The 14,895-nt window shown below is 57.4% G+C and overlaps 1 protein-coding gene and 1 long non-coding RNA gene across 2 annotated transcripts in view; both read right to left on the bottom strand.

Moving 5' to 3' along the window:
• Positions 1 to 14,270, bottom strand: part of LOC308181274 (protein Wnt-4) — a 44,090-nt gene extending 29,820 nt beyond the window's left edge. The window contains exons 1-4 of the mRNA XM_080564276.1: positions 14,058 to 14,270; positions 2,972 to 3,207; positions 678 to 809; positions 180 to 322 (exon numbers count right to left, since the gene is read on the bottom strand). Of these exons, the coding sequence (XP_080420402.1) occupies positions 180 to 322; positions 678 to 809; positions 2,972 to 3,207; positions 14,058 to 14,134 (588 nt within the window). The 5' untranslated portion in view covers positions 14,135 to 14,270. The remainder of the gene's footprint in view (positions 1 to 179; positions 323 to 677; positions 810 to 2,971; positions 3,208 to 14,057) is intronic.
• Positions 11,723 to 14,051, bottom strand: LOC308181276. The gene is made up of 2 exons (XR_013941389.1): positions 12,660 to 14,051; positions 11,723 to 12,087 (listed from the first exon to the last, which is right to left on the bottom strand). It is a non-coding gene; the product is annotated as an uncharacterized lncRNA (long non-coding RNA).
• Positions 14,271 to 14,895: the final 625 nt, after the last annotated feature.

The raw sequence follows: 14,895 nt of genomic DNA, 5'->3' as shown, positions 1-14,895 counted from the left end.
CTGGAGGAGCACACATGAGAAAGGAGACAGGATGGTCAGCACGGGATGGACGCAGCAGGAAGGTGAGACAGAAGGGGACAGGGCTCTGCGGGACGCAGGGTGTTTAAAAGTGAAGCCAAAGGGACTCGAGCAGTGGCTGCAGACCCCGCTGGGCTGCCTGGGTGCCCCCTCACCATTACCTTCCTCCCTGCCTCGTTGTTGTGGAGGTTCATTAGCGCTCTGTTGGAAGAGGCCCCTTTGCTCCTCTCACGGACGTCGACGAAGGACTGTGAGAAGGCCACACCGTAGGCAATGTTGTCGGAGCAGCCGGACCACTGGAAGCCTAAGGCACAGAGCATGGGTGAGACAGATGATGTCAGCCTGCCTTGCTCATCCCTTTCAACCCTGCTCTTGCTAAAATACTGCTCATCTGCCCCCTTCTGTCTTGCTCTCCACCAGGCTGGGCTGCCCGTGTGAGTCACCAGACTGGGGAAGCCGGAGAAGGGCAGCCCGGGGTGGGGTGGGGTGGGGGAACAAGATCCTTTGGGCTATGCTCCTAGGTGCCTTTCTTTTTTTTTAATTTTTTTTTTTTAAATTTCTCTTAAGGGTGCCCCCCCCCCGCCCAAGAGTGGGCATTGCCATGCTCGGTCGCTTTGCATCCCCGCGCAGCTCCCAGCTCCCGCGCTGTGCGTGCTCACCCTGCGGGCTGCCCCCCTGCACCGTGCGGTCGCAGCCACACTTGTCCAGCTCGCCGCTGCTGCAGGCGCGGGTCACTGCAAAGGCCACCCCTGCCGAAGAGATGGCATAGACGAACGCTGCCTCCCGCGTCCCTGCAACGGCACAAACAATGGTGGAAAAACGTGGCAGGAAGGCCGAGGCACGCAGGAGGGCTCTCCGAAGCTGTGCACCCAGGTGGCCAAGGCTGGGCTGGGCCGCTGCATGCGCCTCTTCTCCCCATTCCTCCCTGCCCTGGTGTTGCACATAACGCCCCTTGAAAATATGGTCTGAAAATGGACTCTTAGCAAAACATGCAGAGTTAGCAAATCGAGCCCTTTGCTCTGTCTCCCTTTCCCCAGAGATGCGGCACCACATGCAGGACTCATCCTCCCCACTCCCAGGCATGACGTTTGCTTGATCCCAAGCCCACACCAGTCCCAGCAGAGGAACCCATGCTGCTTGCAGCAGCAAAAGCCCTGTCTTGCAATGGCCAAGAAGCTGGGAACTGCCCTGCAAGGTTAAAACCTGAATGTGATGGGTAAGATTTTAACCTGGCAGTGAGAGAGATGCAAAGGCTGCATTGCCAACGTGGGGAGAGCTCTCCTGAGCCTACATGGGGTGACTGTCCTGCCTGGTGCTCGCAGGGCACCCCTTCATGAGAGCCCTCTGGCATCCCAAACAGTTATACTTCTGCACTTCTCCTGATATCCAGGACTGCCCCCTGCAGCTGCAGACCCTTGTCGTTGGCACACAGCATCCCGGAGCTGCAGACACCTCCAAAACCAGCCTGCAAAGCTCCACTATCACAGCCCAGTCCTGAGGAGCAGTCCCTTGCCTGCACTTTTTTGCACTCACCGTGTGGTGGTACCCAGGGAGAAAGAGCTCATTTGAGCCGTCTGCATGGGGAGACCTCTGGACACAAATCCCCAGGGTGGCACAGCCTGGGATTGTGGCTGTCGGCTCTTGCAAAACCCAAACACCCACCAGCCTCTGAGGCCGAGGGTGGCTGAGGACACAGCTCCTCTCCAAAGAGGGAGGATGGCGTGTTGGGTAGCCGTGTGTTAGAGCTGTGTGAAGGCAGAGGGGGGGTGGGGGGGGTGGCAGAAATCTCCATGGCTCGCCGGTCGGACAGAGGGCAGCTACTTTGGTGGTCGCAGCCCAGGCTTTGGTGGCCAAGCAGCAGTGGCTGGGGAGGGCCCAGCCAGCGGTGGGACTGAACTGCCTCCAAGTTAATCGAGGTTAATGGTAGGATCGTGTTGGTCGGTTTGTGCTGTGGCTGACTAAAAAGAGGCGACTTTTAGTTTCTGGTATTTCTGGTATTTCCAGTCCTGAACCTTCACAAGAAGAGATCTTCACCCCTGCATCTAGGGGAGGAAAGTCAAACAAGGAGCTGGGGACAGCTTTGGCCAACGTTTCCCTGAATGGGAAGGTGCTGGGTGCATCAGAGGTTGGGTGGCACCCGAGGGGATGCAAGGGCCCCCCTGGAGATCTCTGGGGGTGCTGGAGCGCCCTTCCCCTCTGGCTCCTCACTCTGAGACTCTGGGGCCTCGCTTGGTTTGGTCACAGCCCTGTGCCCCCAGGATGCCTGTGTGCAGCTGGGATCGCAGGGGCCAGGGGCTGTCCTGGCCATAAATCCTCCCTGAAGGCTGGCAGCGTGGTGGTGGCAGGCGATGCTGCTCCAAAGAGGGTCCAGCCGCGGCGTGTTTTACTCTCGCTGGGCGGCAGAGGGCTGTCCTCCCAAGGCCTCGCACGCAGACGGCTCCGAGAGCAGCGCTGTTTGGCAGCAGTCACGCTGTGGTGCTCCCCAGAGAAGAGACCGAATACACCCAGCATCTTGCTGCAGCTGTGGCTTTGCAGAGCAAAGCTCCTTGGCTCAGCAGGATGGAGACGAGGCCACTGAGCGACCTTACGGTCCTGCTCGAACTCGGCACGTCCTTGTAAAAGCTCCAGGCTGGATGCCTGGGGCTGATGCCTCCTCGGTGCCTACGTATGATGGGCACTCACTGGGTGTGAAAAAGATTCAGCAGAGCAACCATCCAGCAAATGAGGAACCACAAGGGCCTCGATATGCTGCTGCCAGCACAGTCCAAAGAGCCTTGCTGCAACGCCCAGGGAAGGGCTGTGAGCCCCAGGCCCCAGCGCAGGGCTGTTCCCTACTCTCCGCAGCTGCTGGCTCAGGGGCAAACGAAACCCCCCTGCAGCCCAAAGGACACGGCTGGGCTGTTGGAGCTTCTCCCCCGTGCTGCAGCACCCCATGCGTGTCTGCCTGGCTCACCTTGTGTTACCACCTTGCCGAAGACAGGCAGCGTGTCCAGCGTGGAGCAGTTCCAGCGGCGGTTGCGGAACTGGTACTGGCACTCCTCAATGGCCAGCTGGGCTCCACGCCGCACCGAGTCCATCACCTCCAGGTTCCTCTTGCACATCTGCACCTGGCGCTGGATCAGGCCCTTCAGCTTCTCACAGGTCTCCTCCTCAGAGATGCTCCCCACCGAAGACAGCTTTGCCAGGTACCTGCCGCAACAGCCAGTGCAACGGGTTAGGAGGCAGGGACTGGGGGAGCACACACACATGTTCAGCAGGAGGTGAGGAGACCCAAGCCTGTCATCCCCTCACCTGGGTCACCTTAAAAGTGCCACTGCAGTGGCTCCACAGGATGCATTTCTGCATGGCAGAGAGCAAGGCCAAGCAAAACAACCATCCCGCGGCAGCCTGGTCCCTTGTCTCTTAGGGAGCCCAGCTGCTGACTCCCCTTTGCCTCTATTGCCTGCATGGAGGATATTTTCGGTGTTGTCTGAATGTGCCCGGTCAGGTCTCCTGAGTACCGGCACATCCAAGCGCTACTAGGAAAAGCCAGAGGTCTCTGAAGTCAGCCAAAACAAGCAGGACAGTCACTTGGCTGCCAGCTCCAGCTGCCACACGGCTCCCGCAGCATGGCAGTGTGCTCATCACCGACAAACATCTCCCTCCAAACCACTTCCCTCCTGGAGCCTGCTTTTAGCTCCTCCAGCACCTGAGGATGGCCTCTGGGAGCCGCCAGGTTTCCTGTCACTTGGGGTTCAAGCAGGGCTTGAACTGGGGAGGATGGAGCCAGGAGCCCACTGGGGACAAAACTGCACGTGCTGAGCATGTCCTGCACCGATCCAGCTCCCAAACGTGGCCGCCAGGGATTTGGTGACTTCGAAGAACTGGCCACATGCTCAGTTTTCCATGGCCCCATCCTCAGCAGGACTTACAGAGTTGCTCTCCAGTGGTGGCATTAGGGGAAGGGAGAGCTGCCCCTTTTTGGGTGAGCATCCCGCAAGCTCCGGGCAGCTCCCCACCAAGCAGCTGAGTGCACTGCAAACCGCAGTAACCCAACCCACCACACCCTGCATCCATCTCCATGTGCGCCAGTTTCCCAGGCTCAGCCTCCTGCCCCAGCCTGATCCCAGATGGGTTATAAGATAGACCCCCACAACTCATCCAGGCTGTAGGATAAACCCTGATTTTCTAAGACTATCCAGGCTAGTGCAGGTGCAGGCACGTGCCCAGACACCTCCCTCCTTCCTGTGGCTGCTGGCACCTGCTTCGAGTACCACTGCCACTGGTGGCACCCTGTGCTGCCACGGGGCAGTGATCCCTGGGCAGGTACAGCTCATGCTCGCACCCTCCGACCACACCGAGCTCTAACATCCTCAGGAATCACCAGCACCAAAATGCTCGCATTGCTACCTCACCCGTGCTGAGTGATGCGAGTACCGAGCAAAGGCCTTTTGGAAAGCTCATTCCTTGACTCTGCATTTCTCAGTCCTACAGAGCTTGTGGGTTTTTTGTTTGCTTGTTTTTTTTTCTCTTCCTCCAAAGTTACAACATCCTGCTAAGGATTTTGCCTTTGAAGCACTGCTTGCCTCTGAGAAGTGACTATTCAAAAGTGGCTCCTGCTTCCTGCCTGTTCCCATGTGTCCCAGGAGCCAGATCTGCTGACTTCAGCCACAAGATCAAGCTGTCACAGCCTCTTCCTCCCATTAGCCATGCCAGCCTGCCCCAGGAGGAGGGAGCAGGATTTTCTCTTCCGTGCATCAGCAGAATTATTCACCAGCTTGGTTTCATGCTTACAACTGGGGGCCGTGGGAGATGGTGAGAAAGCCGGGTTGGCTTGCAGCGTCCGTGGGGAGTCTGCATGGCTAGCCGTCAAAAGCATTCAGCTTTCCTCATGCGTGGAGGTCACTTGATGCAATGCCTCTCGGACAGTGGGAAGTGGCAGGCTGCTGTGCTTTCAGAGCCAAGCTCTTTTCTAGCCTTTATACCAGCTAAGCAGCTCTGCCCGAGGGTTTCTGCTCCTGTAAGGGCCCAGTCTTTGCAGAGGACCAGCTGCACGACTGCCTAATGCATACAGCTGACTTGAAAACCCTACCACGAGTGAGCAAACCCATGGTTCGTCACCTTTCTGCCAGCCCCACAATGCGAGCAGTGCCGCTGGTGCCATGCTGTGGCCCTGGACACCGGGAGCAATGTTTGCTGCTTCTGCACCCTGCATGCGGCTGGGCCAAGACGAATGCAGCAAATGTCCCTTGGGATCATTCAGGACACTTGATGCTGAGCCCATGACAGCCCTGTTCGCTCCCCCACCCAGCTGTCATTTCGGGAAGTCACAGGGAAGCCAGTGCACAGGAACGCAATCAGATTTATCCCGAGACACCGCGAGTCGGGTGATCGGCTTTGAGCCTGGAAGATGAGAAAACCAGATTCTGCCTCCAGCACCATCCCCTTGTGCTAATCTGCCTATTTTTGCCCCTCTCCGCCCCCCCCACCCCCCCCACCCCATGACTTAAGCAGTGTTTATGGCAGCAGGGAACCAGCTCCTGGAAAGCAGCATGGCTGGTCCTGCTGGTGAGCCAGTGCCCAGCCCCGCTGCGGGCACCTAACATCAGCTCTGCTTAGGAGCAAAGGAGATAGGGGCATCATCTCCTTTTCTAATATATTTCCCAGCTGAATGGGATTCTCCAGGCAATGTAGAGCTATAAATTCAAAGTACACATGAAGAGAAGGATGACAAGAGCCTTTCAAGCCTTTCCAAGTAGATGTGCCTGATAAGACACCTCCCCAACAGGCATTTAATGGTATTTGGGATGATAAAATGAAGGACAAAGATGCTTCAAAGATGGATACAGTTCTCCAAGAGCATGTCTGGTAATTTGTTTTGCAAGGCAGGCAAATGAGGTGAAGCTATCCAGAACGATGCTGTGGCCTCTCTCCCCCATCATTCTTCCTCGGCCCCTGCCCCCTCTGCGGATGAAGGCAGCTGTGCCTGAAATGCCACAGCCCCAGGAGACTCCCAGCTTACCTCCAGCCTCCCACACCCTCTGGTACCGTCCCTGCTTTCTTTTTGGTGGGGTGAGAGGGGAAGGCTCCAACCCTAGTCTCTAGGTCAAGTCAAGGATGCAAGGAAGGATCTTTGTCAAGTATGGGACTGCTTCGAGTCTTTCAGGTGGCACCTGTCCGTGTCACACTCAGGGGCACTACGCAGGAACATCTCACTGCCCTTCCCTTCTCTGTGGCAGCTGTGGGGCAAGATAAGAGCTGGGAAAGGTGCTCTGCCCACACCAGCACTCAAAGATGCTCCCACCCTGCAATGCACAGAGTGTTCCTCAGGGCTGCGGAGCACGAGCGAGGCACCAAACCCATCTGCGACGCTCCTTGGTCAGCACACAAGCCCTGTTCCAGCACTTTGCCTGGTCCTTAATGAGGACATTGCTCCAATTTTTTTTTTCCTGAATTGAGGTGGTAGAAGCCACAGACAAAGCCTTCTCTGCCTTCCTGCACAGGCAGCAGGACCAGCACACCAGGAGTGAACCAAAGCAAAGCTGTCCTCTGCAAGGTCTCAGTGCAATCTCCATCTCAATATCACATCTTGATTTCTCTGTAGCTGAGCAGGGCTCTAGACTATGATTTAAGTCTCACAGGCAGCCTCAGAACAGCCCTGCTTGTGGAAAAAAAACCCAAATAATAGCATAATTTCTTCCCTTACCAAGACTGGGCATGGAATGTTTCAAGGGGTAGCTCCTGCCCAAGTCATTTGTTCAAGTCTTGTCTTCTTGCTTCATCATCAGATTTGTATTTCTTTTCTCCTGCCTTTACATCCAGACAAGTCACTCACAGAACAAGCTCCCTTTTATTAAAAATCACTGACTTAACACAAAACCGACAGAAAGCCGTTCCTTTTTTTCCATCCACAGCATACAGATCAAGGTTGAAGTCCCATAATTTTAAGTATTCGCAGTTGATCCACTCTGCGAGATGGCAAACAGGGAAACCTCAAAGCCAGGGAGATTTGAAAAGGAAAAAAAGAAAGCCCTACTTAAATAAAAGTGACGATGATAATTTCTGCCGCAGAGGCTGGCAGGTAGAGCCAGAAGGAGAGGGGAAGGGATCGCCTGCCACGGAAAGGTGTGGAAATGTGAGTCATGGATGGATTCTCAGTAGAGGCGTTTTGGGGAAGATGCAGCAGATGTCCTGGAGTGAGCAGAAATCTTGGTTTTTAAACAACACACACACAAAAACAAACAAACAAAAAAACACCACCCGAAACTGAGTTTCAGGTGTGAAAATTCCTCATGTCGTCTCATGTGGAGAACATTTTCCTAAAGATGGTGACAGCCAGGCCTGTGGTCCCCTATCAGAGATGCTGAGCAGTCAGATGAGTCAGAAGCTTCGCCCTGCTCGGCAAACACCCAGCCCTCCTGGGCCACCTGCCTGGCTAAGGCCATAAGGGGGTTGTTCCAGCCAAAACAAGTGAGAGGAGAAAAGAGGGGAGAAAAAAAAAAAAAACAGAGAAGAAAAGAAAAGAGGAGAGAAGAAAAATGCTTCAGCATCTCCGTGCTGCTGGAGCAGGGAAGGCAGCCACCAGCCTCCACCTGTGACCACGGCGGGTGCTGCTGGAGACCTGCAAGGCTGCCCCGGTGCAGCTGGTGGCCCTGCAGCAGGACATGTGTCGTCCCCCCCCGCCCCCCCCACCCCGGGATTAGATGTCCTTCCTTTCCGTCACTTGTAAATGTAAACCATGATTTACAATGTCGTCATCCGAAAGCCTGTCTGGTTTCTTCCCTGGAAGAAAAGCAGCTCTCTGGCTCCGTCCGTCCTGCCAGTTACTGCACTTTTCATCTCTTGACTGAAACCATGTTTTTTGCACCCGAATCTCCACCTCCAATTAACGGCCGCCAAAGCAGTCCCCCAGGGCCGCCGCGCTCACCATGACCTGACCAGGGCTGGCGGGGAGCGAACCCCACGGGGCTCCAGCCCGGCTAGGGGCTCTCCACTGACTGCCCCCCAGCTTCTAGGACGTAGTTTCTCCCCTAGCAAGCTGCCACAGGCGATGGTGGCCCCCCCAGCCCCTGGGGACAGCCGGGGGCCTGGTTGTGGGTCCCAGACCAGCCTGGTGCCCTGGCTCAGCACCTGCACTTTGTGATGGGGAGGAGCAGGATGGCAAGCTGAGCCAACCCCGAGGGCAGCATCCACTTTGGGAATCTACTTGAGCTGTGCAGGAAGCATCCTTTACAGCATCTCCCTTTATAAGCCAACAGGATCTACTCCTGTGCTTGAGCACAGCAGCAAGGACTGGCTGCAAGAGGAAGCAAGTGTGGGCCGCATGTCTGAGCCATGTGGGAATTCCCCTCGTGCAGCGCTTCAGGCTAGACCTGGTTGGAGAAATTCTGACAAGTTTTTCATTTCAATCCAAATTTGCAAACACATGGCGAGAGGAGCCCTTTTTTCACGATTAGTTTGATCTCACCCAACTTCCAACAAACCCCAGGCTCGTTTCCATTGGCCAAGATGCTCAATTAATTTTTTCCCTGAGTAATTTAATGAAAGCACAATACTGGCTCCAGTTCTGCTGAGGCAGCCAGATGCTGCACGGCACCTTCCCAGCTGCAAACCGCAGCAGCCGCTCCTGGGGAGCCTGGAGGATGCGGCTGGGGGTCACCCACAGGAACAGGGGGCACACACCCCACACCTGGAGACAATCAGAGGTGGCCTGCACTTTGTAGCCAGAGCAGGGCCTGCCATTCAAGCAGCCTTGGATAATTGAGATTTCTGTGGATTCGCAAGGCTTTCAGCTTAAAATTTTTTAAAAATAAAGAAAATCGAGTATTGTAAGAGCCTGTGGTGTTGCACTTGTAAGGAAATATGGAAGAACCTCCTGGAAACGGCTAACCTCCAAGGTTGCTCAACAGTTTCACATTTTAAGCAAGCCCAAACAAATGGCTGTAATGTATTTCCCTCCATCTACAAGGAAGGATTAATTGAGAGGACAACAGCTCTCAGCAGAGTCGCATAAGCATTTTTTTGCTGCAATACAAAAGCCTGGTTCTGACTCATGGATCCACCACAAACCATTGCAAAGAAGAAATCTGCTTCTTGGCATTGCTTGCACGTGGAGCTGACCAGATCCTGTCTTTGCACACCACAGGGTACAGGGTAGCTTTATCTCACCCATGTCCCTCCTCCCTAGAATAAGGCTCTGCTCCTGAAGATTAGGGTATAGTTTTATTTGAGCTGTCCTTAGGGAAAGAACAATGCCCATCCTCACTGAGGAGTGGGAGAGCATCAATCCCTCCTCCATCCTGGCAGAGCTCAAAGATGAGCCAAACTGGGAGTTCAGTGACGAGATTTGCAAAGGTCTCTCGCCTCTGCAGGATGCAACCCTTAAGGGCAGTCTGTTTTCATAGCTGAGCTAAAATTAGCTGCTTTTGTCAAAAGTGGCAGGATTTATTTTTTTTTTAAGTATTGAAAAAAAGAATCATTCAATTCAATTGAGGCTGCCGGTTTAGGTCTGCCTCCCCAAATCCCTTGGGAATAAGCATGCAGGGCCCCAGCACCCCCTGTGGTAATTCACCACGCAGTGCACGGGCAGGGGAGCCCTAAGTGCTGTGCCTGCAGCACCAGCAGGATTCCCAGAACAATGTGAAGGAGCTCTGGGCACCCCTGCAGCAGAGAACCCTTCATCCAGCCCCCCAGCAGCCCATGAAGCAAGGAAATTCTCCATCAGACCCACTTTGTGCAATCCACTGCCCTAGCTGTCAGAGCAGACGTGACTGGGGAACCTTCCCAACACCGTCCTCGCACCGAAAAGCGCATGGGGAGGGGAGCAGGGCTTGGCAGGAGCAGATCTGCCCTGGAGCTACCTGCACCTGCTGAATCAGGGCCGCAGCAGCGTGGCATCCACTGGGAAAATGCTGGGCCGGTTCCTCGTTGGGTGGAAAATGGGAGGGTCACAAAGACAATGCAAAGAATCTCACGCAAAATGGAATCCAACCAGGCTCGAGGTGAAGCAAACTCTCTGCTAGCAAAGCTGGGGAGATTCCCCTTAAAAATCGAGTCTGGTTTAAGAACAGAGGGGTGCAAGTGGAGGACCTAGGCCTGCTTCTTCTACATCCCCTACGTTGCAGAGGGACCCAGAACCGGCACAAAATTAGTGTATAGGGCTACCCAGGCTGCTCCTGCAATATCCCCTCTGCAAAGCTAGCAGGGGTGAGCAGAGAGCATCGGGCCCTGTGTTTGTCAAGCACCTTGTGATGTTCAATGAAAGGGGGGCTACAGAAACGCCAAATCTTTTTATCCCTCTCTCTCCAGCCCTCAAAAGTCGTTGCTATTAGCTGCTTAGCCAGGCTTGTTAGGACGCTTGCAAGGTCTTCAAGCTTTCCCAAGAATAGGCAGTTTCATTATTTAAAGGCTTTTAAAAGCCCAGCTGTGCTCCTGGCCCTTTAAGCCAAGTCTCAAGCCCAATCGGAAGCTTTAAACCCCTGTAAATACGGGGTAGACGGAGCTGCTGGTGGCACACCCTGCTCTGCAGCAGCATAACCACATCTCATACTATTCAGAGTGCATGGAGAGCCTCCTCCAAAGCCAGTTCTGGATGTGTAACAGCAGGAAGAGGGAGAGAGGCTGCAATGACTCCAGAGAGCTAGATAACCAGGGCCCTGCCCGTAAGGGACCGCTGCCCTGTTGCCTCTGGAAGCTTTTCAGGCAGGGGAATTGACTCTCAGGGCTACAACTGCTCCAACAACCCAAATAGCTACAGGTGACAGCAGCCCCAGTGCCATACGCAGTTAACAGAAACCTGCATTTACCCTCACTTCGCGTATTTTCTAGTTCACCTCTTCAGGTGGGCTTCTGCTCCCCGCCAGCCGCCAAAGAGGTAAATAAATCACCCCTTACCTCCTGCCGAAATGGGGGCCCTGCTCTCCCTGGGCCACTTCCAAGAGGCGCTCAGCCCGCACAGTGCAGGGCGCTTGGCTGAACCCTCTGAGAACACCCCCAGCACCAGGATGTTGCTGCACCTCTGTCCGAACATGCTTTCAAATTCAGTCACGTTCCTGCACGCGTAGGTTCAAGAGCTGAACTGAGGCCGTGAAATGCAAGTTGCTTTGTATTGCAGCTCGTCCCATGGGTAAAGCAAGTCCCTGGACTCCTCCAGAGGAAACAGAAGGGAGAGGGACCTGCCCTTTATGCACAAGGGCAACCAGCTACAGCCCTTTACTTCACTTTACAATTCTGTGCCTGCTTTAAGGAAAAGGCTTAAAGCTCTCTGAGCCTCAAAAGGCAGGAGGAAAAGCAAGTCTGAGGCTTTCATTGGAAGGGGGAACAGAGCATCTCTTCAAATTTGGATGTCAGAGCTTTTCTGGATAGGCAGTGAGCCAAACAGCAACTCCCCGAGCTCAGACGCTGAGAAAACACACCTGAGGTTTACTTCCTAGCCAGATAGAAAGTATCTCGGCCCGTTTAATGAAAAGATTTGGCAAAGTCCCTTCCAGCTCAAAACGTGCGGCAGCAGAGAGATGCCTGGCAGAGACGCTGACACCGTCCTCTTCCAGGTGGGACGGGGCTCAGAGGGCACTGTGTGCGGGGTCCTGATGAGCCCTACCCCACTGAGCTGGACTCACCGAAAACCTTCAGCTCAAGTGTTGCAAGTGGCGTCTCCGAAGCGCTCGGGGAATGCGAGTCCCGACAGGTCAAAAGACGCTTTAGAAAAAGCCTCGTCTTGTGAAAGGCACACTGAGCTTAATCACTAATCCAGCAGGTTTCTGGAAAAGCAAACTTCACCGTGCGCTGCCACCCAGCACACACACCTACGTGCAGAAGTATGCACCTGGCCAGGCGCGCACCCAGCACCGTGCGCCAGCTGGATCCGGCCTCCAGATGCTGGGCGCGGGCGGGCAGCACCCAGGCAGTGCTGCGATAAAGCAGAGCACGCCGGAGCCCACACGCATGAGACGCGCAGCTTTGCAAAGACATACGAGGCATATTCATTCCTTGAATATCTGATAACTCCTGGGATCCTTCTAACTCTGTTTATTGCCTCCGGCAGCCTTTGTTTCTGATGTGAGAAGATAAACAATGGGAATTGTCTTAATCCTAAAGGCAAAGAATAAAAAGCACTGAGCGGGGGATGATCCTTTTATCACAATACATTTGTAACATCAAAAAAACTTGACCCTTTCTTTCGAACGCACTGAGATGTATCTGCTTTTCCTCCCCTGTTGGCAGGAATGAGCCCTCTGCTCTCCCGTGGATGAACCCCCCCACGCCCACCCCTCGCGCTGTGCTCCCGTCGCGCTGCGAGCATGGCCGGCTGCACACAGCGCTCCTGCTCGTCGCGGCGAGCCACCCCCCTGCCTGCCTTGTCTTCCCACTTCTCCCCACCAGCCCCAGCCCTGCAGCCGTGTGCTGGGACCCCCGCTCCGCACACCCGTGCGGAGCTGACCCTGCCGCTGCGGTTTAACACCGAACCCCTCCTTCGCCAGGTGCTTCGCCGTGCCCATCCTGGGCGAGCAGGGGCTGCTCCTCCCCAGGGACCTGCCATCATCCCGCAGGGCTTCCTCGGGACTTTCTCCCTGCGGGAAAAACGCTCCCACTCTTTCCGATGTACCTTCACCAGACGCGTGACAGCTTAAAGACCACCTTGATAGCTGCTGTGATCCACCCACCTCTTTGCTAGAGACGAGCGGAGTGCAAGTTGCTCCATCTGGCAAAGCGGGGGGAGGAGGGCTGAGTGCTAACGCATCCCAGCCAGCTACCTGAGGGTGAGCACCTTTTCCCATCGGCGGGACACCGGGAGAATGCTGCTGACCTGGTGCCAGCTTTCCCCAGCTGTAGGGAGCATCCTCCAAAACCAATCCACCTCCTGCAGCCTCCAGCAAGCCAAACCTAAAGGCAGGAGAGATGGGAATCACAGAGAGCACTCCTTGCGCAGCATAGGGGACATGCTTCTGGGTCCATGCCTGCCTGGGTGTGAGTGTCGGGAGAGGTGCAAGCCACCAGGAAGCTTTTGTGTTGGCAGCCCCAGCCTCCAGCCCTAGGGACTCCCCAGGGGTCTGCAGTGTGCCTGCCCTTGCCGATGGAGGCCTGGGGAAGCAAGTTGGATGCGGCCCACGCGCCCAGCCTGACAGCAGGTCCGCTCGGTGCGAGCACCGGGGTCTGAGTTCAGGCTGCCAGCACAGCGGCCGGGACGCTGGGAGCGGGGGAAATAACATCTCCCAAAAGACAAGATTAATTAAGAGGAAGCAGTGCCTCCATTCAGAGCTTTGAGGGAAGGCGCTGTCACACCCCGTCCCCTCTGCCCTGGGGGTCTCCCCAGAAGACAGCCCCTCAGCCTTGGCAAATGTGCAGGAATTTTCCAGAACGATTTCCGCCCCTGTTTACCTTACACATTATTTCAGTGTTTGCTCAGCGGGTAACCAATGTCACCGGGCTCCTCCGCGGCACGCAGCAGCCCCCCACGGCCCCTTGACCGTGCTCGGGGGGCAGCGGGGGCCAAGACACGCGCAGCCTGGCCTGCGACCGGTCCCCGGGGCCAGCGCGCGAGCGAGCCCAGCTCGGCCGCAGCAGCCGCCCTGGCCCTGCCAAGTCCTTCCCTGGACCGCTGGCCCTTGCGGGGCGCCTCGCCAAGCCCCAGGCCCTGCTCTGACCCGGGGGCCCGACCTCGGCTCCCCGGTGCAGCCCAACCGAGTGACTGAAGAACAAAAGGAGAAGGGGGTGGGGGGAGCTTTCATGCCCCTCAAGCGAGCCGGCGAGCGGCCTCGACGAGGTGCGGGAGCCGAGCAGCCGGGCAGGGTCCGCATCCCCGCTGCCCACCTGCCGGGGCCGCCGGGCCGCCAGACCCTGCCCCGCCGGCTCAGAGGGGGGCGAGAGCCCGGAGCCCCCCGCGGGCTGCCCCGGGGCCGGGAGCCCGAGCTCCGCCGGCGCCCCGCTCCGAAGCTGGGCAGCGACGGGGCGCGACCCCCGCGGGGGGGGGATGCTGCCGGGCCCCGCGGCACCTGCTCGGCCGCCCCCGGGGGGAAGCAACAAGTGGCGGCGGCGGCTCCCCCTCGCCCGCGGCTACTCACAGCCAGTTGCTGGCGTTGGCCGAGAAGGTGGCGAGGATGATGAGCAGCAAGGAGCGCAGGAAATACTCCGGGCTCATCCTGGAGGGCAGGCAGGCAGGGAAGGAAGGAGCGGAGCGGAGCGGAGCGGAGCGGAGCGCGGCGCGGCGCGGCGGCGGCAGCGGCGGCGACGGCGGCGGCAGCGACGGCGGCGGCAGCGGCGGCGACGGCGGCGACAACGACGGCGGCGGCGGCGGCGGCGGCGGCGGCGGCGGCGCCCCCCCCTCCCGCCCGGCCCACGGCCCCCAGGCAGCCGCCGCCGCAGGTGGGCGCCGGGCAGGAGCGGCGGCGGCGGCGGCGGCTGGCGGCGGGCGCTACCCGGTGGATGCGCCCGCGGCGGCCGCCGAGCCCGACTGTCAGCTCGGCCGGCCCATCCCGGGATGGAGCGGCGGGCCGGGGGCGGGCCGGAGGCGGGGGCAGCCCCGGGGGCGGCCCCAGACTGCGGCTCCCGGGGCGGCTCCCGCCGCTGGGGACACCCCCGGGGCGGCACCGGTGCCGTCCCCTCGCCGCGCTGAGCTCCCCGCCCGCGATTCTCCCCCGGTGCCGCTCCGTCGCCGGCAGCGGGCCGCGGGGCTCGGGATGGAGCACGGTGATGCCTCGGTTTTCCGTAGCGCTGGGAGTAACCTGGGCATCCCATGAACTGCCTCCACTTGTGTTGGAAGGAGTCTCCCAAGGAGAGGTTTCTGAGGGTTCGCCACAAATAGGCAGCTCTTGACTTCGGCATCTAAAAAGTGAAAAGAGGGGGATCCCGGGGGATAACCCTCTGCAGGGAATAGCAGCCGGAGCTGGCATCGGGACAGGA

Source organism: Anser brachyrhynchus, assembly GCF_964034855.1.
Source record: "Anser brachyrhynchus genome assembly, chromosome: 21".
Taxonomy (NCBI): Eukaryota; Metazoa; Chordata; class Aves; order Anseriformes; family Anatidae; genus Anser; species Anser brachyrhynchus.
The sequence above is the reverse complement of the archived record's forward strand: the minus strand, read 5'-3'. Positions and strand labels throughout refer to the sequence as shown.